The sequence below is a fragment of the Stenella coeruleoalba genome (assembly GCF_951394435.1).
Source record: "Stenella coeruleoalba genome assembly, chromosome: 5".
Lineage (NCBI taxonomy): Eukaryota > Metazoa > Chordata > Mammalia > Artiodactyla > Delphinidae > Stenella > Stenella coeruleoalba.
In genome coordinates, this window is record NC_137150.1 from 86,180,011 (window position 1) to 86,204,727 (window position 24,717).

General features: G+C 44.2%; 3 protein-coding genes across 3 annotated transcripts in view; 2 read left to right on the forward strand and 1 right to left on the reverse strand.

Moving 5' to 3' along the window:
- Positions 1–400, forward strand: part of SLC9C1 (solute carrier family 9 member C1) — a gene marked incomplete at its 3' end in the record, with an annotated part of 109,613 nt that extends 109,213 nt beyond the window's left edge. The window contains exon 25 of the mRNA XM_079921431.1: positions 273–400. Coding sequence (XP_079777557.1) covers positions 273–400 — 128 coding nt within the window. The remainder of the gene's footprint in view (positions 1–272) is intronic.
- On the forward strand, positions 369–11,479 carry GCSAM (germinal center associated signaling and motility; the record flags this gene model as incomplete). Its single annotated transcript, XM_079921432.1, has 5 exons — positions 369–642; positions 2,877–2,921; positions 4,198–4,244; positions 10,308–10,336; positions 11,213–11,479. Exons 1-5 carry the CDS (start codon positions 560–562, stop codon positions 11,477–11,479), a joined length of 471 nt encoding a protein of 156 aa, XP_079777558.1. The 5' UTR covers positions 369–559.
- A 3,418-nt stretch (positions 11,480–14,897) lies between these two features.
- LOC307187366 (TPA-induced transmembrane protein) overlaps positions 14,898–24,717 on the reverse strand; it is a 32,527-nt gene continuing 22,707 nt past the window's right edge. Inside the window, exons 5-6 of the mRNA XM_079923320.1 lie at positions 22,934–23,115; positions 14,898–17,808 (exon numbers count right to left, since the gene is read on the reverse strand). Of these exons, the coding sequence (XP_079779446.1) occupies positions 17,804–17,808; positions 22,934–23,115 (187 nt within the window). The 3' untranslated portion in view covers positions 14,898–17,803. The remainder of the gene's footprint in view (positions 17,809–22,933; positions 23,116–24,717) is intronic.

A 24,717-nucleotide genomic window follows, 5' to 3' on the forward strand; every position in this document is an offset into this window, starting at 1 on the left:
AGTAAATTGTGTTTAATTTTTAGTTTCTTTTTCTCTATACCCTAAACTCCCCACAAATAAAAAGATAGTTATACAGAAACCCAAACAATGAGCTAATTTATTTTCTTTATTTAATTCTTTCCTTCCCTTTTATCCCATGTTCTTTGCCTTGGTGCTTTCTGTGAAAATTGCAATTTACATGAGACAAGGCCAGTGCCCTTCTCGGTTCCTGTGGACAGTCCCTGAAACTGCATAGAGCGGATAAGCCTCTCTGTACACTGATATTCTTGCAGTTGTCATGAGGCTGTCTGGACATTTGGGAACAAATGATTGGGGCCTGGTGGTGTACGGCAGTTGCTGGAGAACGTTGCGAGGGCTGTTCTATGGCAATGGAGGGGAGGTCAAATCAAGGACAGACTGAGGTATATGCTTTAGAAGGGCGTATTAACAGATGGGAGGGCAACAAGAGGAAGCCGAGGCAATTCTGGGGTTACACACAAAGAGCAGAAATGAAGAAAGCTGGAAAAAGTATCAAGCAAGGTGGGAAGCCTGGAAAGGAAAGACTTAGCTCATTCTTGATATGTTGAGGTTTGGGTGGCAGCAGATCTCTCATGAGACACCCTGGAATCTGAGAAATCAAAGCCCCAAACAGAGAACATCCAGGTAAGAGCAAATCCAACAAAACTTCTCCCAGGCTTTGCCTGTGAGGAATGAAGTCTGTCAGGTCCTGGACTTCACATACGCCCCAACAGAGGACCCTGCTTAGACGCAGCAGCAGTTGTAATGATAGTAAACGTGCAGACAAGACAGAAACACTCTGAAACCTTGGACAGAAGATGTGCCATTTTGCTAGGAATCTAGTGTAACTCCTGGCAGCTGGAAAGAAGACCCTTATTTCCTGTTGTCTCTTTGTCTGTCGATTTCATGTACCTTTCTGCTCCAGCTCCATCCTGGCCATTTCACTTTAAGCTCTGAGTTTCTATTTCTGAGGTAACCACATCCTCCACACGGCTACAATTGTTGAAAGGGCTGTGCAGAGAGACACTTGTGATTACCCCGATGCTCTTAAACAAAGTCTTCCTCATCAATCCTTTCTGACCAGGCCTTTTGAGTGTCAGGGAATCGCTAAAATATGGAACGAGCGTCCCTGAATCCAAGAATCCCGGAGCGTGGCAAAGTCAGTTGTTCCGTGGCTTGAAGAGTTATCTACATTTCCCCATGGTTTCAGGAGAAGTTTTTGAAAGAGTATCAGTTAAAAAGTAGCTACACAGCCAAAGGCTACACAGGCATCCCCCCAACAGGGTGCTTTTCTTCGGTGCAAATTAAGGATCAAATATTTGGTGTGTAGGTTAAAGTATACAGTCCAAAGGATGAAACAGACTGGAAGGGCCATGGGCATTAGAAGAAGGGAGAGCGCTGGGCAGACTGGAGCCAGGGAAGCTTTGTGTAAGAGACAGGAACCTGGAATTGCTGGCACGTAGCCTGAACCTACCCCAGACCAAAACTCCAAACTGAAATGCAAGAATATATTGCAGAAAAGTTGACTGGGGGAATTAGTTTGAAAATAGCTTTTGCGCATATTTAACTTTACGTGACCCTTACAACTCCATGAAATAAGCGGTATAAGTATCCTCATTTTATACATAAAGAAACTGTGGCTCAGGGAGTCCAGAGATATTGATCCAGTAATGCAAAATTAATCATCTCCTTTCATCTCACTCCCATATCTCCTCAGCGAACCTGATTTCTTAGCGTGAGTATGATTTAGTGGTTTCCTTCCAGTGTTTCTTTAATGGCAGAAATAGGAGATATAAGCAAATGGGCTAAAGAACCCTGAACGAAGCCTGAAAAGGAGGAAGAACTACAGCCATACCTCTCAGCCCCAAAGGCTCTAATGGTACACAGACCCCAGAAGCTGTCAGAAGACTCAGCACGCTGGTGCCCGCAGCCAAGCTCAAGTGCAGCAGCTTCTCTTCCACTGCCCTTTCCAAGAGAACTCCATGAAAAATCTCACTGGGGGAGATATTTTTGTGTTTTCCAAACATTTTTGCATAGTGTTACTGGTACATGCAGTACTTTATAAAGGCCTTTCCCAGTCAACCGTGTAGGTAGTTAACCATCTCTCAGTTCAGAAAGGTGCCCAGACTTAGCCTCAATGTCTGACTGCAGAGAGACCCTGAGCCTTTCTGCCATTAAAGAGATAACAAGTCCTGTTTATATAGCTATACCTTGAGGTCAATAAGGCAGATCTGATGATCTGAGCCAGTTAGAGTTGCTCTGTTCTTAGCCACTCCTTCATTTATCAAATACTTATTGAAAATATATTTACTATGTGCCAGACACTGTGGCATATGCTGGTAATCTATACCATGATGAACAGACAAATATGGTCCCCAATCTTGTGAAACTCACCTTCTAGTGTAGGATATAGACAAGTGAGCAGAAAATTATAATAGAGTGTGAATAGGAGAAATTCAGAGTGCAGCGGGATCCTGTGTAAATATTGCCTAATCGGTGCCTAGAAGAAATTTCTCAAATGTCCACACACTTTTACTTTGATCTCCTGGAGATAACTCTGTGTGTCCTTCATCACAAGAGGCCACATAAATCGCTGGAATTGGAGATAAGCAAGCCTATTTTTCTTTGCTGGGAACACAGCAGAAAGTTGCTTCTCTGATTAGGAGTTGATAATGTCATATTTCCAAAGGTCCAGTTAATGTCCTGGGAGGACGAAGCCATTCTAGTATGACAGATGTGTCCAAGTCACCTAGAATGAATATTCTCTTGGGGGAGAAAAAAAAAAAGGGTTTTTACAGAAATGACAAAGGGAAGAGAGTCACCCTAACAAAGTTGCAGAAACTAAACTTGTGATTTGTGTCATCTCTTGGGTATTTTAGATGCTGGGACTGCCACATCGCTGACGGGTGTTTCTGCCTTCCGTGGTGAGTGGAGAACTGTTTTCAGGGGTTATTTCCCTATAAGTGTAGTTTCAATGTGGTATTTGCTGTAAGTTACCTGTGAATTACCCACTGTCTGTGGCCACAGTGGAAGCTGGGCACTAGCCCAGGCACCATCATCTGAGAGTCAGTCAGGGAAGTGATGCTTCGAGTTTGGTGAGAAACAGGAACAATAGTCTCATGGGTGGTTACACACTCTTCAAACGGGAAAGCCTCAGAAGCAAGGATGAAACTGGCTATCAATGTAGAGAAAGGCCCCTTAATCACACTGCAAATCCCAGCGTCTACCTGGGACAGAAGCATGCATTTCCGTCCCTTGCACAGAGAACGTATAGCCAGGGTGACCATATAATTCATTGTCCAAACTGGGAAACTTTTGCGAGTGAAAAGGAGGCTAAAAATAGTTAAGTGTCACTAAATGATTGATAACAACGTTAACTAAACTGTCTGCATAAACCAGGACATATGGTCATTCTCCTTAGAGCAGATGCTGTCCTTGTCTCCTGTGAGGATAACTGGCTGCCATTATATTTAGAATGTGTTTTTCCAAGGGTCATCAGTACAGTGCAGTCACCTCTGTGCTCACACGGGAGGTGTTTGATTGCTCGCTTGCTTGTTTGTTTGGATATCATAGATTGGGATTGAGGTTGGGATTGGATATAACAATGGCTCCTTGATATAAAAGAAATTGAAATTTTGTCAGAAAAAAAACTCTCCAAAAAGTTATGTAGAGGGGACTGCCCTGGTGGCGCAGTGGTTAAGAATCCACCTGCCAATGCAGGGGACACGGGTTCAAGCCCTGGTCCTGGAAGACTCCACATGCCGTAGAGCAACTAAGCCTGTGCACCACAACTACTGAGCCTGCGCTCTAGAGCCCGTGCTCCGCAACAAGAGAAGCCATTGCAGTGAGAAGCCCGCGCACAGCAACGAAGACCCAAAGCAGCCAATAAAAAAAAAAAAAAAATTATATATAACATAACCATAGTTCTCCATCTATAAATCAATTCCATACCAGCCTCAGAAAAAGGAGGAGGAAGGAGAAAAAGGGAGAGAGAGAAATGCAAAGGAGTAGATTTCTATTCGATCTTATCTTTGCTTTTTTCTTTTTCCTATCCTCTTATTTCTCCGGCTGAAGGCGGTATTATAAGAGGCTTATAACTTGAACAAATGAGTTAAGCATAAGTTTTCATAGTTGAGTGTAACTCCCTTTGAGAGTTTCTGAATATTAAAACAACCCATTTCTTTTCCTTTTCTTTTATAGGAAAAAAATGCACATTTTTAAAGTAAGACAAGACTCCCCAAAGCAAAGTAAGTCATTGCTTTCACATCATTTTTACTTTTGACAGACTTAGGTTTCCAAGCTGCCCCTTCCCTCTGCTCCCAAAGCTCCTTGGGCATATTTCTAGTATAATACTCACACATTTGCTGCAATTTGTTCAATTGTGTGTCTCTTTTTCTCCACTAAATTGGGAGCTCATTGAGACAAGAATGGGCTTATCGAACTCCATAGCCTTCTGTTATTTCCCAAGGTCTGCAGGCTGAAGGAGTTAAAAGGGAACAATAAAAGCAAAAGGTGGAGGTGTGAGGCACATGTAAGGAACTGCAATGAGGCCAGTGTGGGCACAGAGAGCACAGAGGAGGGGCAGGGCCTTGGGGTCAAGTTTAGGGTTAGGGTTTTTGTCTTGAGAGCTACAGGAGGCACTGAAAGGCTTTAAACAAGGGCCAAGTATGACCACATTTGCATTAAAGACATCACCCAGTTTGCTGTGCAGAGAACAGATTGTAGGAAGGAGTGACAAGAGCGGATGCTGGAAGACCACTTGGGAGGCTGATGCAACGGTCTCTGGTGACTGAACAGGGCTAAAGTTAAGGAAAGAAAAGCATTTGAAGGAGAGGGTGGCGAAGAGTGTCACGTGTAAGGGGGGAAGCAAAGGAAGTACAGGCCTGAGGACAGGCCACAACGTTTCTAAAGAAGAAAAACAAATGAGTTTTGCCTTTGCCTTCCTGGGTTTAAAGAGGAGAGCCTGGTTCATTCACTCTGACTCTGAAAAACGAGCCCTACTGGTGTGTAAAAATATCATACAGCCCTCCACCCCTAGTCTTTTCACCCAGGAGAATTGTGGGCGCAGGAAACCCCAATCTGCATCACAGCGAAACAGAAATAGAAATAGACCTCTAATGGTAGAAATAAGACCTCTAATGCTGAAACTCACAGACCCTTCTAGTTTTTTTTTAAATTTTATTGAAGTTATTGACGTATAACGTTACACTAGTTTCAGGTGCACAACGTAGTGATTTGATATATATACCATATATATCAAATATATATAATATACCATCACCATACAAAATTATTATAGTACTATTCACAATATTCCCTATACTGCATATTATGTTCTCATGACTTATTTATTTTATAACTGTATGTTTGTACCTCTTAACCTCTGTCAACTATTAACTCACACCCCTGCCCCTTCCCCTCTGGTAACCACCAGTTTGTCCTCAGTATCTATGAGTCTGTTTCTATTTTGTTATGTTTGTTCGTTTGTTTTGTTTTTTAGATTCTACATATAAGTGAAATCATACTATATTTTTCTTTCTCTGTCTGACTTATTTCACTCAGCATAATCCCCTCTAGATTCATCCATGTTGCTGCAAATGGCAAGATTTCATTCTCTTTATGGCTGAGTAATATTTCATTGTATATATATACCACATCTTCTTTATCCATTCATCTACTGAGGGACACTTAGGTTGCTTCCCTGTCTTGGCTGTTGTAAACAATGCTGCAATGAACATTGGGGTGCATATATCTTTTCAAATTCGTTCTTTTGTTTTCTTCAGATCAATACTCAGAAGTGGAATTGCTGGATCGTATGGTAGTTGTATATTTAATTTTTTGAGGAAACTCCATACTGTTTTCCATAGAGGTTGAAGCATTTTACAGTCCCACCAACAGTGCAAAAAATTCCCATTTCTCCACATCCTTGACAACAGTTGTTATTTGTTGTCTTTTTAATAATATCCAGTATAGTAGTAGAGTATTTGTACCATAGTACTACTGTAGTAATAGCATACTACAGTAGTGTAATATAGTTTGAAATCACCAAGCATGATACCTCCAGCTTTGCTTTTCTTTTCTCAAGACTGCTCAACTATTCTGCATCTTTTGAGGTTTCATACAAACTTTAGGATCATTTATTCAAGTTCTGTGAAAAACAGTATTAGTTTTTCCAATCCATGAGCACATTATATCTTTCCAATTTTTGTGCATGTCTTCAATTTCTTTCATCTATGTCTCATAGTTTTCAGAGTACAAGTCTTTTACCTCCTGGGTTAGATTTATTCTAGGTATTTTATTCTTCTTGATACAATTGTAAATAGGATTGTTTTCTTAATTTCTCTTTCTGATAGTTTGTTACTAATATATAGAAATGCAACAGATTTCTGTATGTTAATTTTGTATCCTGCAACTTTACTGAATTTATTAGTTCTAATAGTTTTTTTTTTTTTTGCGGTACGCGGGCCTCTCCTGTTGCGGAGCACAGGCTCCGGACGCACACGCTCAGCGGCCACGGCTCATAGGCCCAGCCGCTCCACGGCATGTGGGACCATCCCGGACCGGGGCACGAACCCGTGTCCCCTGCATCGGCAGGCGGACTCTCAACCACTGCGCCACCAGGGAAGCCCTAGGGTTTTCTATATATAGTATTATATCATCTGCAAAGAGTTATAGCTTTACTTTTTCCCTTCTAATTTGCATGACCTTTATCTCTTTTTCTTGTCTGGTTGCTGGGGCTAGACTTCCAATATTATGTTGAATAAAAGTGGTAAGTGTTGGGCATACTTGTCTTGTTTCTGATCTTAAAGGAAAAGATTTCAGCTTCTCATCATCAAGCATGATGTTGCTGTGAGCTTGATGTATATGGCCTTTATGCTGAGGTATATTCCCTCTATATTCAGTTTGTTGAGAGTTTTTATCATAAATAGATGTTAAATTTTGTCAAATGCTTTGTCTGCATCTATTGAGGTGATCATATGATTTTTATCCTTCATTTTGTTAATGTGGTCTATCACATTGATTGATTTGTGGATGTTGAATTATCCTTGCATCCCTGGAATAAATTCCACTTGACCACAGTGTATGATCCTTTTGATGTATTGTTGAATTTGGTTTGTTAATATTTTGTTGAGGATTTTTGCATCTCAGTTCATCAGGGATATTGGCCTGTACCTTTTTTTTTTTCTGTGGCGTCTGGCTGGTTTTGGTATCAGGGTAATGCAGGCCTTGTAAAATGAGCATGGAAGCATTCAATATTTTAGAAGAGTTTGAGAAGACTAGGTATTAACTCTTCTTTAAATGTTTGGTAGAATTCACCTGTGAAGCCGTTTCACCCCAACCTTTTGTTTGTTGGGAGTTTTTTGATTACTGATTCTACTGATACTAGTAATTGGTCTGTTCATTTTTTCTATTTCTTTCTGAATCAGTCTTGGAAAATTGGATGCTTCTAGGAATTATCCATCTCTTCTAGATTGTCCAGTTTGTTGGCTTACTTGTAGTTGTCTCTTGTGATTGTTTGTGTGTGTGTGTGTCTCTCTCTCTCTGTCTCTCTCTCTGTCTCTCTCTCTGTCTCTCTCTCTCTCTCTCTCTATATATATATATATCGTTAGTTTTAAGCTGATAGTTACTTGTTTGAATGCATCCTAAAAGCACTACATTTTTACTGCTCCCCACCTATGTTTATGTTATTGTCATTATATTTCACATTTTTATTCTGTGTATCCCTTAACTTCTTTATTGTAGTTACAGTCGATTTTACTACTTTGGTCTTTTAACCTTCATACCAGCTTCTTAAGCGGCTGTTCCACTGGCTTTAATATATATTTGCCTTTACCAGTGAGATATTTTCTTTCGTATAGTGTCTTACTTTTAGTTATAATCTTTTCTTTTCTGCTTAAAGAAGACTCTTAAACATTTCCTGTAAGGCCAGTCTAGTGGTGATAAACTCCTTTAGTTTTTGCTTGTCTGGGAAATTTTACCTCTCCTTCAATTCTGAATAATAACCTTGCTGGGTAGAGTTTTCTTGGGTTGTTAAGGTTTTTCCTTTCAGCACTTTAAATATATCATGCCACTCCCCTCTGGCCTGCAAAGTTTCTGCTAAAAAATCAGCTCATAGTCTTGTAAGAGCTCCCTTGATATGACTTGTTTTTTTCTTGCTGCCTTTTATCTCTTTATCTTTAACTTTTGCCATTTTAATTATGATATGTCTTGGTGTGGATCTCTTTGGGTTCATCTTGTTGCTTCCTGGACATGGATATCTGTTTCCTTCCCCAGATTAGGGAAGTTTTCAGCCATTATTTCTTTAAATATATTTTCTGCCTATTTCTCTCACTCTTCTCCTTCAGGGACCCCTATAATGTGAATGTTAGTTTGCTTGATGTTTTTCCCAGAGATTCCTTAAAACTATCCTCATTTTAAAAAATTCTTTTTCCCTGTTGCTGTTCTGATTGGGTGATTTCCACTCTTCTGTCTTCCAATCGCTGGTCCTTTCTTCTGTATCATCTAATCTGTTGTTGATTCCCTCTAGTGTATTTTTCATTCCAGTCATAGTATTCTTCATCTCCGATTGGTTTTCTTTCTTACATTTTCTAATTCCCTGTGGAGGTTTTCACTGTGTTCCTCCATTCTTCTCCTGAGTTTGGTCAGCATCTTTATGATCATTATTTTGAACTCTATCAGGTAAATGACTTATCTTCATTTCATTAGGGTTTGTATCTGGGGGGTGATTTTGTTCTATCATTTGGAACATTCCTCTGTCTCCTCATTTTGTTTGATTTCCTGTATTTGTTTCTATGAATTAGTCAAAACAGCTACCTCTTCCAGTCTTGCAGTCATGGCCTTGTACAGGAGTAGCCTCTGTGTAGACTGTATGTGCTGGGCAGCTTTGGTGGGATGGCTGGAGCTGGGGTAGGAGTCGGGGGTGGAGAGCCGGAGTGCACCCCCCTGGTGTTGCTTTTGGGGGATGGCTGGAGCTTCTGTGGGCCTGGAGCCTGCAGGGGCAATCTTGGCAGCCTGGCTGAAGCACCTGGACTATGTTCCCATCTGTGCTATCAAGGTGAAGGAGGAATGCAAAAAATGGTGCTCTCCATTGCCTTTGAACCTGAGGAGTATTCCAGTAGTTGCCTGCCCATTTGGCACATGCTCTAGGGGTAGTAAACGGATTTCTTCACATAGAGTCTAGGTGCCTTTAAAACCACTATTCTTATGGCTGTGCCCCCCCCGGGGGTGGAGGCAAATGTACACATGGGCCCCCCCCTCCCTCCTGCAGGTTGCTGTATCAAGGACGGGGTTCCTGTCCATACCATCTCTCCTATCCATCTTTGTTTGGTCCTTCTGTCATTTATTGTGCAAAGCTGTTCAGTCAGCCCTCAGTTCTTCTTCAGAAAGAATTGCTCTATATGTAGGTGTAGATTTGGTGTGTCCATGGGAGGTGCTGATTGTAGGGTCTTCCTAAGCCACCATCTTGGATCCCCACAGACACTTTTCTTGCAGTGATAGTCACGGAAGTCCTAGATAGCCAGGGGAATTTACAGAGATGTGAGAATCTGGAATGTCAGTACTGAGGGAATATAAATCTTTACACAGCAAGGTGGCCTGCATCAGCACAACCACCTCCCACGTAGGGTGGTATCCTGAGGCTTCTTTGTGAATTCTCATGTTTGCTTATTCAGCTAGTGTGTTTGCCTCTTTGCTGAGTGGCCAGAGCCCGCTGGTTTTAAGTACACTGGCTTTTGAAAAATTGGTCTGCTTATGTTTGTTTCTGCCAGCAGTCTCAAAACTGGGAATGTTCAGTTTAAGAGTTTCTTTCTCTGTAAAGCTTTCCCTGAGCACCAGCTTCCACACTGTCATCATCCCCTGTCACCTACAGTAGAAACGACAGCTTTCCTCTGCATTGTGGATCTCTCTTAGGTCCTTGTCTGCCTCCTATGCTTTCCTGTGAGCCCCTTGAGGACAGGGACTGTCTGATTCTTCTTTGTCTCTCCAGTTCCTGGTACAGGGTAGACATGCAACAAATTTTAGGGAAGGAAGGACAGAGAAGGAAAGGAGTGAGGAAGGGAGGGAAGTGTGATTTCCTATCCAAAGACCCACTGAATGTGTTTCCGTCCACTCAGCGTCTCAGCACAGCTCTGGCTGTTTCTTGTCTGGATGGCCCTGTCACTCCCCAGGGAGCTGAAGATCAGGCTAGCCTGAGGAAGACTACCCCTGCTGTTCCTTGATTCTCTGGTTACTTCTCTTTCAGTGTTCCTCTCCTCCCCTCCCAGAAATCTCCCCATGACCTGAAATTCATTAAGTGTGTTTTCTTTCTCCAGATGAAGAAACATCATCTGCTCCCATCCAGGTAATGCAAACATTTCTGAGACTTTTTCTGAGATGACAGTAGAAATGCAGACACCTCAGACAGCAGGAGAAGACCTCCAACACCCCTTCTGACCTTAATATTGAATTCTTTAGACACCAGTGCTTGTGAGCCCAGGGACATATGCAGAGCCTGACGGCAGAAGCAACAGCCATCTCTGTTGCACAATTTATTGAAAGGAACTAATATTTTTTGAGTACTTGGTTTATGCCATGCAGTGGGCTGAGCGCTTCACATGCATTAGCTCATGTAACTGTCACAACAACCCTGTAAGATTTGTACTATTATTTTCCTACCCATTTTACAGATGAGAAAACTGAGACATTAAGTGATGTTCCCTCAAAGCCGGACAGCCAACAAGATGGCAGGGGCATGATTCAAAAACAAGTCTCACTGCCAAATCCATGCTCTTTCTCCTGTACCTTGCTGTTTTGCTTTTTATCTCCTGAGATTTCACTGAATGAGTCTTTTTAATAATGCAGATATCTCTAGAATGGGTGGTTAAACACCATAACCCGAGCACTTTAAGGTGTCTTCAGATTGTTCTCTTATATAAGAATGAGCAGCCTCAGGGTCCCGAGACTTTGGGAATTACATAGTGTGGTCTGGGGTCACTCTGGGACGTGGGGCAGAGAATGCATGCCTGAGTAGGCTGAGTTCTCTGAGCAGCATGAGAACTCTGGCAGCTTGGGCTAGTGGTTGGGCTGGGGCAGCCATTTAGGAAAACCAGACACAGGAGATGGAAGGGAAGCGGCCGTGTACAACAGACTCTGCCCCAGGCTGAACCTCTGTTGAGACGAAGTATAAAGGCAATGGCAAGAGGCCAGGTCTTGATGATGGCTGTCCTTTGACCAGCAGGAGAGTGCTGACCAGGGCTCCTCGGAGGATCTGTGCTACACCCTCATCAACCACAGCGTCCTCGGGAAAAGGCCATCAGGGAACGCTGCTGAGGAGTGCTATGAGAACGTTTCCTTCAAGGCCGAGAGACCCAGAGAGTCGCTGGGCGGAGACGGGACTGAGTATTCGCTTATTCATGTGCCTTCCGCCCCTAGGCGTCCGTCCTCCCCAGAAGATGAATATAAACTTCTCATGCCCAGTAGAATCTTCTCTGACTCCCTGATATAGCCACATCCACTTACGCCCCCTTCTCAGGCTCAATCTTCTCATTTCTAATGAAGTGATTGGATCAGCACTTAATACCAGCAAATAAAAGCCAGGGTTGGGGAGCTCTGGTTGAAGCAGGCATGGGGCACAAAGCCCTTTCAGCTTATCTGCCCCTCAACACACACACAAAACGGCCCTTTCTATAGGGGTCACTGGAGAATGTAGTCTGCAAGCCTCAGGGCCTCCTAGATCCTTCTCAATGTCCAACATCCAAAGATCAACCAACTATCCCAAACACCCACTCTTCGAGAAGGAAGTGACCATCTTTGGTTCTAAGTGGCTTTAAGAAATGGGCCATTCTACTCAGTGGTGGGAAGAACTCCCTCGTCCCCTGCTCCTCTGTTCAGGTTCTTCCTATAAAATGTCCACACGACTGTCCTCTGAAGTCACAGGGAAGCTTCACCCATCATAGTAAGTGCACCCAAAGGGGAGTCCTCATTCCACACATGTGTGTAGACCCAGCTCCTCACTCATAGCCTTCCGGGTGGGCACCTGTGGCGTTGCTCTTACTCCACACCTCTAAGCAGTGTCCTTCGCAGAGTGTCCTTTGACTCATTGGCTCTGGTGGTGTGGTTGAATTAGTAAGTTCCAGGCCAAGTTTTTATATATTTTTAATCCATATTTTTTAACTTTGTATTTCTCCCTAGAAATCTTAGGAAAATCATAGCATCAGAGAAGCATCAGGGTAGATCATTGGAGATCCTTTAATCCCATTATTTTTTCTGGCTCAAAGAGGATAACTAGCTCAATGCAACATTTCAAGTGAGTGGCAGAACTTTACCTAGAGCCTGATTTCCTGGCTTCCAATTCAGTGCTCTTCCAACATACTACATAGAAGGGCCTCTACTACAGGGTATATGTATGTGTTAAATAATATGCCACGTATAAACTATGAATAGTGTCCACACTGGAAAAATCACACGCACACACACACCCCTCTTCTCTAATGAGCATTTCTCCCTACGCCCCAATTATTTATTTTCCCTTATCTTTCTTTTAGTGTTTCTACAATTATGCCTATCCCCTAAAACAGGGGTCAGCACACTATGGCCCACAGGCCAAATGTGGCCGACTCGCTGTTTTGGTAAATAAAACGTCACTGGCCCACAGCCCGCTCATTTGTCTATGGCTCATTTGTCTGTGGCTTCTCAACCTCAGGAGAGTTGAAAGGTTGTGATGCACACTGTAGGTCCTGCAAAACCAAAAATATTTATTGGGGGGCCCTTTTCAGAAAATAAGTTTGCAGACCCCTTCCTTAAATAATCATAACTATAGATAAACTAAACAAAAGTGTGTTTGGGTATTGGTGTAACCTGTAAGAGCTAGTACCAATAAAATGGTATGGAAATATTAAACCAAAAATTAGGGTGAGAGCAAGAATAATTAGCAAATTAGACTATTTCTATATGCACACCTGCGTTCTCAACTTCCTGTTTTATTTAACCCATAGCTATTGTCCTAATTTTTAGTGGTGTTAAAATAGTAAAAAGTTTGTTGAGATAAGCAGTAGATGCATTATGAGTTTAAGTACTGTTTTGTTCCCCAACCGAACCAAAGTTAAATAATTCTGCTATTTAAAGTGTGCTAGGGACCCAGCAGGGATAAATCCAGTGGCTTAAGGTTGGATGTGTCAACACAGGTTTGCTGAGACTTCAGCCAGTTGATGGTCTTGATCTAAGAGCCAATCACATCTTAATATCTTATACTCCACTAACTTCCTATTTTTAGCAAAATCCTTCCACATGGAATCCTAACTTTGACCTTTGGTCAGGATTCACTCAAGTTCAAAAGGAGACATGCATGATAGCAGGGAATACAGTACAAGACGTAACATGGCTTAGGGCAAAGAATGCGGATACTGGAGTCAGATAATCAATGGTTCGAATCCTGATTCCTGTTCTTCCTCCCTCTGAGAACCTGAGCATGTAGATTGGAGGCTCAGTTCCATCACCCATAAGCAGGAGGATTATATTCAATGTACGTACATCATCTGTCACAGATTCTGAACAAATGATATCAAGAGTAAAGGGATACAAAACTCTTTATGATGTCTATAGAAAAACATGTGCTGATGGGCCTGGTGATGCAGGGCCACCTGGCAGTCTTCCAGAGAGGCAGAAACACAAAATTGCTGGGGTTTACACTGGGATTTTTCACTTGGACGTTGGACCACTGTGGAAGTTGATTGGTTTAAATATTCTTAGTACAACATGATAAGTTGTAGTTGTTTGAGTCTTACCCCATGAAAGAATTACGTGTCCCAAATATGTTTTCTAGGGAACATGTTAAGTATAAATGCTTAAACAAAGAAAATTGTTCTTATAATGAAATGTAGAGGGATTCTGAAAGGGAATTATTTTTGAGCGGGAGAACCCTTTGGGAGTGCTTTGAAATACCTACTAGGGCTGTATATAATGCTGATCTATTTTCCATAGATTTCAGGATTTCTGATGAAAGCAGGGTGCCCTCTTTACAGAAAATGTACATTCACACACACACACACACACACACGAATATCTGTATACAATTTCAAGGGGTTGGGGATGCAACCCCTAAGTTAAAGAATTTCTGTTCTTGATAAGAGACTGAGGATTTAAATTGGTCCCTTAAGTCACATATATAATCAGAAAATTCCCCTCCCTGATGTTGATCGTAAAACTATACACAGCCTAAGTTCACAGAGGCATATTTTATGCAGTATGTGCAGGCTTTGTGGTTTCCGCTTTAAGTTCATACTAGTAGCTATAAATAATCTTAGTCTGTGAATAAATTCTTACACAGAAGAGAGGTACAAGAAAAAGACAAAGATAGGTCAGGAAATCCTACCGTTGACAACAAATAAATTCAAATGCTCACGTTTTTAAGACAACCTTGGGTGACAGATGCTTCCAATATGCTCAGGAATGGAAAGGCATGGGTAGAACAGGAAAGTCGAGTCCCCAAGATTCCACAGGAGCCTTCAGAGAAAAAGGAGATTCTGTTTACATTTATCTGACTCTGTTCTTTTCCAAGCCAACCTACTGAGTTCAGAAAGCCACTTGATCTGAGTGTGCCTCGGTTCTGTCAACAGTTAAATGGATCTGTGTAAGTCTCTCCCCCTTTCCTAACAGAGGGTTCCTTTGCGAGGCACCGGGTGAAGCGTTGAGTGGTCGTTATCACCCCAGAGAGTCTTGTACAGTCTGATAATCACAGCTCTCAACCCATCCCTTCCCCTCACCACCTGTGCTCCTCATGGATTCCCAGATGGTAGCCCAGCCTGAACTGAGCATGACCCTGGGGTGCCCACCAGTTGGAGGCCATTGATCATGTGTGGTTGCCCACTAGACTGGACTTTGCTCCCCAACACTGTGGAATTCTGGGCTGGTCCTTCCACCTCTCCAGACTCTGGTTTCCTAACTATAAGATGAGAGGGCTGCCTTCTGTTACTAAGAGGATAATGAACTTTAATCATAAAGGAAAGACTGCTGCTAGCAATGCAGTAATAGTGTGAATTAGCTTATTTTAAAACAATGAAACAGTAATGGGAGCAGAGAAGGGAAGACATAGAGATTTCTCCCATTTTTCTCACCACTAATCAGACTCTGAATAGGGCAGAATCCATGTCTAGAGTCCACATCTAAAGGGGAAGGGAGAAAACATGCAGCTCATCCTAAGACACAAACATGTATAAAGGAAAGCAAATCTGTTTATTCAAATCCCACCATTGCTTCAAGGTTCAGCGCCAGTCCTACTTCCTAGGCAAAGCCTTCTCCAATTAAACTATACTTTTCACCCTTTTGCAGCCCTGCAGTTTGTCTTTATTTATTTTTAACACCTATTTTTTCCTGCTGTTTCCTGTTTCATCTGTGCAGAGCCTGACTCCCTAATAAAACCAGTGGCTTTTTTCCTTATCATCCTCTTCTTCATTGCAATATTCTATAGCCTTTTGCAACACAGATCATTAAAAAATCTGCAGAACTAAGTTAAATTGAAAGGGAGAAAAGAATAGGACACGTGGCTAGAATTTTTGTCAGTAATGGGAGGAGGGGCACGTTCCACCGATCTGGCTGTATCCTTTCTGCCTGTACCTCAGTGACTCCCAGAAAAGACCAGTTTTTTTTCCTCAAATCCTTCAGTGAGGGACTTCCCTGATGGTCCAGTGGTTGAGACTCTGCTCTTCCACTGCCGAGGGCCTGGGTTAGATCCCTGGTCGGGGAACTAGGATCCCACAAGCCGCGTGGCCAAAAAAACAAAACAAAACAGAACAAAACAAAACAAACAAAAAAAGCCTTTCAGTGATACCACAGATATTCGTTGAAACCTTCTTATGTACCTTCATTATGCTCGTCATGAAGATGTGTGATGGCCAATCAATTCATCCCCTATAGCACAGCAGTATCTAAGTGCCATTTTCCCCCCAAACACCTCAAAATGCTTCAGTCACAAAGTTCAGTTCTTTCCACACCATTTGGGCAGAAGAGTCAAAACTAACGGAAAATCCTCTCTATGACTTTCAAGTGGTCAGAACCCAAGACAAGGTGCCTGCACCTTGGTGGTTTCCAAAAGAGAAGGGAAGATCAGAACCAAACCGGGTCCTGCCTCCAGACAGGAAACAGCCCTTCCTTCCAGCCCCAGGCTCTTCAGACACCTGGTCCTGCCTGAGGGGCCCCGGGGGGGGGGGGGGCGGGGGGGGGGAGTGGAGAGGAGAGACGGCTCCCCTGCTCCCCAGGCAACAGGAACAGGGAGAGGAAGACACAGGCCAGCCCAGTTCAATCTTATTCACTCAGAAGGGGAAGCTGCCCTTGGGGAAATGAAAAGGTCACTTCCAATACCATTTACTGTGAGAACATGCCAACCCAAATCCTGGCCCTGGAGAGTCAACCCCTACGCAGCAAAGGTCAACGTGGCAATGCGGAGGCAAAAATAAAGTTCTTCATTATTTTCTTCAAAGTACAAACATGAAGGTTTAGGTTTGACGTATAAAATAAGAGGAAGAAGGGAAATTCACCTGTTTCACTAGTTGGAGGAACTATCCTCAAAATGAAACACCGACTTACGATAAATGTTACCTTTTAGTTAAATAACAAAGCACATTCACATTATGCAGAGTCCTGGGTCATAAAGAGCCCCAGGCAAATCTAGCCTGAGACTCGTACTCCAACACATCCCGGAACGCAGCTGCCCCCAGCCTGACTGTCCACCCAGGGCCAATTTAACTGAGATACTGAGGCTGAGAAACTCTCATTACATGACCACAAAACTCTCCTGGAAATTTCCAGCAAAGCCATTTTCCTAACAAGACACTTTGTTCCCTCGTGACAGGTAATTCTATATCTGTAGAGGACCAATAGAGTCACTCTTGTTCACTCCACCCTCACCCCTCCAAAAGGATCTGACGTTGAACTTGCAGCAGTTTATTTCCGAGCGTGGTTCTTCCTGTTTCACAACCATCTTCAATAAGATACACAATCAGTGCCTGAAGACACTGAATCCTACAGGAAGGCTAGTGACTCTGGACAACAAAAACCAACGTGTACTACCAAGAGCAGATGGTAAGCAGTATTAATGATACTCTGATGAAAGTTGATGAAAATATAAATGGAGAAACTATCCAAAATGAGAGTCGTGTGTTCAAAACTAACATGGACCCGTGTTTCCATAAGAGGTGTTCAGTAGTCGCAGGAACTATACACAGAAGGGAAATAAGAAACACACACCTCATTTCTGTAGCTCTACATAACATTGCATGGAGTGCCAAGGCTAGTTTGCTGAGATATGCGGCTATGGAAGGAGACACAGACGATGCTGCTTACATCTGGTGAGATGCCTGCCTTTTCCTCACAGCCTTGCTTGGAGGTAGATGAGACATCGGGGTGGGACGGAGGATTTCAGGGAGCGACTGGCTCAGCTCTCCCTCACCTCGCCTCTCCCCGTTCTCTCGCCAGGGGCTCAGGCTGGCGGGATCCTGCCTCAAAGGCCACCCTTACCCTGAAGAGAGCGTGTCCACGTGTGGGTGGAGGCAGAGAGTGCTTCAAGAACAGCAGCGACCTGGCCCTGCAGGTCCACCCGCCGCCTGGTCACCCCGCCCCATGTGGACCCAGCTGGGGCAGCCCTGGGTGCTGTTTTGCTGGACGTAGTGCCAGACTCTGTGCAGAATCAGGAGAAAAAGGGCCGTCTCCAGCCCTGGAGTCACTGTGCGTCCTTCTACGTTAATTCACAGGATCTCTTCTGTAAAACGGAATGAATTCTCCTCATCCCAGAGTTCAGTGGAGTGCTGCTTTCAGACACAGATCGACCTCGACCGCTTCATTCTGAAAAGAAAATGCAAAGTCACCATTTTTTAAAAAGCATGGTTATTCTAAACATTGATGTTTTTATTTTATTTCATTGGGTTTGATTATAAACTCTAATGTAAAAGTGGAATATCTGTAAATTCCTAACAGAGGAGGTTTACTCTTCAGGCAACACACACACACACGCATGCACGTGCACACGTGCACACACACGCAGAGGCACACATGCAGAGGCGCACACATGCGCACACACGCACACAGAGGCACGCGTGCGCAAACACACACGCACGCATGCACGCAGAGGCACACAACTCTGAACTCCTTTCAAAAGGCAAATGACATTGTTTGCTTATTTGCTTCGGTATAATTCATGATAAATAACATTTTGACGAGGCCCTTCGGATGCAGAGGACATTTTAACAGTCTTTTTGCATAATCTAACCATAAAAATACCTCTAAATTTTCATTTTTAATACAGCGCAATATTCAATGAGACATTCTGATGAGGGAAATGGCGCACAGCTGGCCTGACTAAAGCAGAGGTACCCAGGCAACGACTCGGGACAGGACACACGGGACCCACGTGCGCCACAGCAGGGTTCTGGCCGTTGATGTTGGGGATTTCTTTGCCATCAGGAGCTGTCCTGTGCATTGTAAGAGGTTTAGAAAAATCCTTCTGGCCTCTTCCCACTAGATGCTAGTTTCCCACCAACACCCCCAATTGTGACAACTAAAACGTCTCTGGACTTTGCCAAATACCTCGGAGCGGGCAAAACTGTCCTGGCTGAGAAGCAGGGCTCTTTGGCTAAACTCTGTGTTTCCCGGGGAATCTACCAACAACCTAAATGTTTTCCCTTGACACCCCAGGCAGTCCTTTCAAGGGCAGAATGCATACACTGGCCTCTCTGCCAGCAGCCAGCCCATCCATTTACCCCAAATCTGTGCAAACGAGATTCACCCTTCTCATTGCCTAGAGCTTTTTCCTCTTCTCTCTCACATTAATCAGTTTTTGCTTTTGTTCCTTACTCAGTCTACTGGTTAACTCCTTCACATGTCAGAAAACACGACAAAATAACTTACCCCACGTCCAAAATAACCCATGCAGCTGTTTTACATTGTAAAACAGATTTCCCGTCCTTGTCTCTGGACCCCTCCCTCCACTCGGTGAAGAAGCTCAAAGGTAGAAGGGAGGTGGGGGCAGTGATCCAATAAAAAAATTCCCTTAACCTTGAGGACATTGTGCCAAGTGAAATAAGTCAGACAGAGAAAGACAGATACTGCAGGATCTCACTTATATGTGGAATCTTAAAAAAACAAATTCACAGAAAAAGAGATCAGATTGGTGGTTGCCAGGGGTGGGGTGTGGAGGAGGGGGAATTGGATGAAGGTGGTCAAAAGGCACAAACTTCCTATTATTACAACATAAATCAGTCCTAGGGATGTAGTGTACAGCATGGTGACTATCACTAACACTGCTGCACGGTACCTTTGAAAGCTGCTAAGGGAGCAGATCCCCAAAGTTCTCGTAATGAGGGAAAAGAAACTTTTGTAACTATACGAGGTGATGATGATGGCTGTTAACTACACTTATCACAGCAGTCATTTCCTAATACGTGTGTCAAGTCATTATGCTGTACCCCTTAAACTAACACGGTGCTATTGGTTAATTATCTCTCAATAAAGTTGTAAGAAAATATAAATTTAAAAATTCACTTATGGGCTTCCCTAGTGGCGCAGTGGTTGAGAGTCCGCCTGCCGATGCAGGGGACACGGGTTCGTGCCCCGGTCCGGGAAGATCCCACATGCCGCGGAGCGGCTAGGCCCGTGAGCCATGGCTGCTGGGCCTGCACGTCCGGAGCCTGTGCTCCACAACGGGAGAGGCCACAACAGTGAGAGGCCCGCGTACCGCAAAAAAAAAAAAAAAAAATTCACTTATGACTATAATATTAAGGGAAGTTTTTATTTGTAGAAGGCATCAATATGCCTGCAGTTAGGCCAAAGAGTTGTCGTATGTCCAAATTAGAGAATGAGGAATACACACAAAATCCCTTAGGAATCCAAATTACAAGCTAATTTAAGGTTCTGACTCTTTAGCACACACGTAGGAACCCCAGAGGAACTGCAGCCCGGCTCCAGGGAATCCTTGGAATTCCTGAAATTGTAAAATTCTGTCTAGGGGGAAGAGTGTGTGCATTTTTTCCTGGGAGAAGGTACATGGCTGTCTCCAAATTCTCTAAGGGGCATATGAGCCAAAGAATTTTAAGAATCTTTGCTCTTTGTAGAACAGAATTGTGGTTGCCAAGGGGGATGGGGGTGGTGGAGGCATAGACAGGAAGTACGGGATTAGCAGATGCAAACTATTACATATAAGATGGATAAACAAAGTCCTACTGTATAACACAGGGAACTGTCTTCAATATCTTGAGATAAACCATAACGGAAAAGAATATGAAAAAGAAGGTATATATATGTATAACTGAATCACTTTGCTGTACAGCAGAAATTAACACAACATTGTAAATCGACTACAATAAAATAATTTTTTTAAAAAGGAGGAAAACGTTAAAAAACAAAACAAAACAGGGCTTCCCTGGTGGCGCAGTGGTTGAGAATCTGCCTGCTAATGCAGGGGACATGGGTTCGAGCCCTGGTCTGGGAGGATCCCACATGCCGCAGAGCAACTAGGCCCATGAGCCACAACTACTGAGCCTGCGCGTCTGGAGCCTGTGCTCAGCAACAAGAGAGGCCGCGATAGTGAAGAGGCCCGTGCACCGCAATGAAGAGTGGCCCCCGCTTGCCACAACTAGAGAAAGCCCTCGCACAGAAACGAAGACCCAACACAGCAAAAATAAATAAATTAATTAATAAACTCCTACCCCAACATCTTCTTTAAAAAAAAAAAAAAACTTTTCTGTTTGAAGAATCAGAATATCATCTTTGTGGGACGGTGCCTGCCCAGCTCCTGACAGGAGCGGGGGGATACCTCGCCAAGCCCACCGTGCCTACGAACACAGGGAGCTGGCGTCGGCACCCCCGGGCCTCACTGGTCCCTCCCAGAGGCCTCACACCCCTCTCTTCCCTCCCTCTGGACTTGGTTCTGAGCTGCCCCTCCCTCTGCCTCTCTGCCTTCTCTGCATCTCTCTTCTTCCTTCCTCGCTTCCCAAATGGTCACTGTCTACCCTTCTATCTGAGAAGGGACTGATACTCATACTCCTGAAAATATCAAACACTGCTCATGCTCTGCAAGGTGGGTTGGGGGGGGGGGGTCACAGAAATCCCCATCCCCAGGAAAAATGCCTGAGAGAAAGAGTACCGTCTCCTGAGGAGCAGAAACAGTGTCGCTCAGGCCTGCATCCCTGATGCAGAGTCTGAGGTTCAGTTCCAGGTCTTCTGTCAGACCTCATAAGCCACCTGCCCTCATAACGTGGACCTGCCGGCCTCATAATCCTCCTCAACCTTGCCTCACCCTCCTCCCACCCCATGGTCTTCATTTAGAAAGTGCTGGGGACCACAGCTTCAAAGAGGAGGCTCAGGAAGTCAAGGTCAGTCACCACACAGCAGGCAGGGTGGGCCTCCCCTCTCTCTGCCGTGCACAGGAGTAGGCTGAAAGGTCCTTCCTTCCTTCCTTCCTTCCTTCCTTCCTTCTCTCCCTCTCCCTCACCCCCTTCTTTCTTTCTAAAATTCCTGTACAGGGGGCAGAACCTCTTCACTCCACACAGTATGTTATCTGCCTGGCCCAGAGACACACTTCATTTATTTAGATGCTCAGTGAAGAAACTATTCATTTATGTGACTTTCCCAGTGAGCTATAAGTTGGCCCTCTGAAAGTCATTCCTTTTATTCATTTGGGAAAAAGAGAGCTTTAAGAACTGCTTTATAAAACTCTCTGCCTTCCCAGGCCGAGATCAGTCCACTTCCACTTTCCGTTCCCAAGAATCAAGCGTCATCACAATAAACGCCTCTTCTCACAGCGTGTGGTAACGCGTGCGCTTTATAATCTGTTGCACTCTCCTGACCCTCGGCTGCGGGCCCCGCGCCTGCCACTCGCCACACCTCCTTCTCGTTCACCTTTTTCATTCTTTCCACGAGTATTTACCACTGCTGATGTGCAGTGTTTCCGATGGGTTGTGGCTGAAAAACCATCCAAGACTGTTGGCATTAAACAAGAGCTAAAACCTCTCCAAGTGAGGAATCAGAAGTGGGAAATGAGAAGAATGGGAAGTAAGGCCAAAGCTCAGTGCAGACACACGTGAGGGAAGGAGGTCTCGAAGGCTGGTGGTCATCTCACCTTTCCACCTTCCTTTCTGGCAGGTTTTGTACAACATTCTCAGATTCTGACAAGTCGGGTATCTTCTATGCTTGTTAAAAAACATATCCATTTCCCCATCCTTTTCTTAGTTTTAAAAGTAGATGAGTAAATGTATTACAATCTTCTATGGAAAGAGACGAACTTGTCTTTTTATGTCCCTCTATTAATATCTTAATGCAGCAGTCCCCAACTTTTTGGCACCAGGGACCGGTTTCACGGAAGACGACTTTTCCACAGACTGGGGGTGGAGGTGGGAGTCGGGGGGGTGTTTCAGGCGGTAATGCGAGCAATGCGGAGCGAGGGGGAGAGCTGGGGGTGGCAGATGAAGCTTCACTCGCTCGCCCGTCACTCACCTCCTACTACGCGGCCTGCCTCCTAACAGGCCACGGACCGGTACCGGTCCACAGCCCGGGGGGTTGGGGACCCCTGTCTTAATGGACGCAGTGGCCTTCAATAGAAAAAGAGATAGATTCCCCATACTGAGGTCATCTTTCAACAATTTAACTATATTGTTTACTTCAAACTCTTCAGCACTTGCTTCTCTGTGAGACCACAGTGTTTCCATGAAAGTTTCTAATGATATTCTGATGTGGGATATGGGGCTTAGAAGGTGGGTGAACCACAGCAAGGAAACACATAGCAACCCTCATGTTTATAGTTTAGTTGTTTCCGTAACATTATTTCCAGTTGCTCTGTCTGCTCACAGAGGGCAGGGACTGGGTGACCTCCACGGAGCGTGGAACATCACCTGCTCAGAAAGCAAATCGAGCCATCTGCCCTGTCTGGTTCACTTGTTTATCATCACAGCTCTGCCTTCTGATGTGCTCGACTTACCAGAGAACCAGAGGGACGCTGGGTCAAGCCCCAGAGTCTCACAACCGGACACGTTCTGATCATGGAAATCCTGCTGCAAAACGCCCAGCACCAGCTCTTCACTCATCACATACTTCATAAAGTTGTGGTCTTCTGACGGAAACCCAAAGTGCAGGTGGTAGGTTATTGTGGCGTTTTCACCACTGAAAGGCAAACCAAACAGAGACAGTTAAAAATATCAACAGAGGGCTTCCCTGGTGGCGCAGTGGTTGGGAGTCCGCCTGCCGATGCAGGGGACACGGGTTTGTGCCCCGGTCCGGGAAGATCCCACATGTCGCGGAGCGGCCGGACCCGTGAGCCATGGTCACTGAGCCTGCGCGTCTGGAGCCTGTGCTCCGCAACGGGAGAGGCCACAACAGTGAGAGGCCCGCGTACCGCTAAAAAAAAAAACTAAAAATCAACAGAATCACACTGCAACTCATGAAACTGATTTTAGGAAAAACATCTTTTTAGTTCTGCATTCCCTCCCAGGACAAAAGGGCAAAGAGTGTACTGCCCTAGAAGCCCCCTCATCAATGCATTCACCACACAAAGTTGAGGTGGTCCTAACCTCCTCCTTCCACCTAGAACCCATCCCCTTGGAGTCCGCCAGGAGAGGCCATGCAGGGGAGATACTGACTCGGCTATTGTCAACGAGGCTCCAAGAGCTGCCCAACACCAGGCTTTACCCCTGAGGCAGGCCAGGGAACCTCTTTTTTCCCTGTTCTCACACCACAGCCTCTCCTTGCCCCAACAAGCGTGTGTCAGAGCTACTCAGTTTAACTAGTTCATTACTTAACCTATAAAATGTTCAAGGTAGGGCCCAAAGCTCCCTGCCATCGGCTGGATGCAGACTCCTAATCTCTCACAGATGACCCTGGGTACCAGCAGCAGATCATACCTCCCTGGTTTGTCCCCAAAGTGAGAAACATTTTCTGTCCCATTTCCACTTCCTAAGGTTTTGCAACTCTCAGTAAGGGGACCTAAGGAAAGGGAGTTTTCATCTTCTTAGAACATACTTTCCCATTTCTAAAATAAAAATAATCATGAGGCTATCCTCAGCTAATCAACAGTCTATACAGCTTGTTAAATGCTACCTTAACATTTAGATTTCTCAGCAGATATCGTTTGGTTCAAGAAGGCCTAGATCTTTTAAAAAGGTCCAGATTAAGAGCCAGCAATAAAATATTTAAGAGTGGCCACATCTGAGACCCTCACCCAAGGGCAAGTTTGGGTTTTTTTTTTTAACATCTTTATTGGGGTATAATTGCTTTACAATGGTGTGTTAGTTTCTGCTTTATAACAAAGTGAATCAGTTATACATATACATATATTCCCATATCTCTTCCCTCTTGCATGTCCCTCCCTCCCACCCCTCTAGGTGGTCACAAAGCACAGAGCTGAGCTCCTTGTGCTATGCGGCTGTTTCCCACTAGCTATCTATTTTACATAAGGGCAAGTTTTGCAGACAAGCCAGTCCCAGGAGTGAATCAGAACACTGTCCCTGCCAACGACTGGCAAAGAGCTCCCTCTTGTGGCCAGAGGTCACATACACCAATACTCGGACTGATGCGCAGGCTTTGGAGGCAATGCGTTTGTTTCTCAGTTCGACACTGTTGAAACTCTGTCTGGACTTTAAAAAATGTTTCCCAGCAGAATTTCTTTATCCGAAAATCCTAAAACCCCTGGGTTTTTCTTTCAAGTAACTTAAAAATAGATTCTCTCACATTATTCTTCAGATTTTGTTTTACTCAGTTTTCTGATGG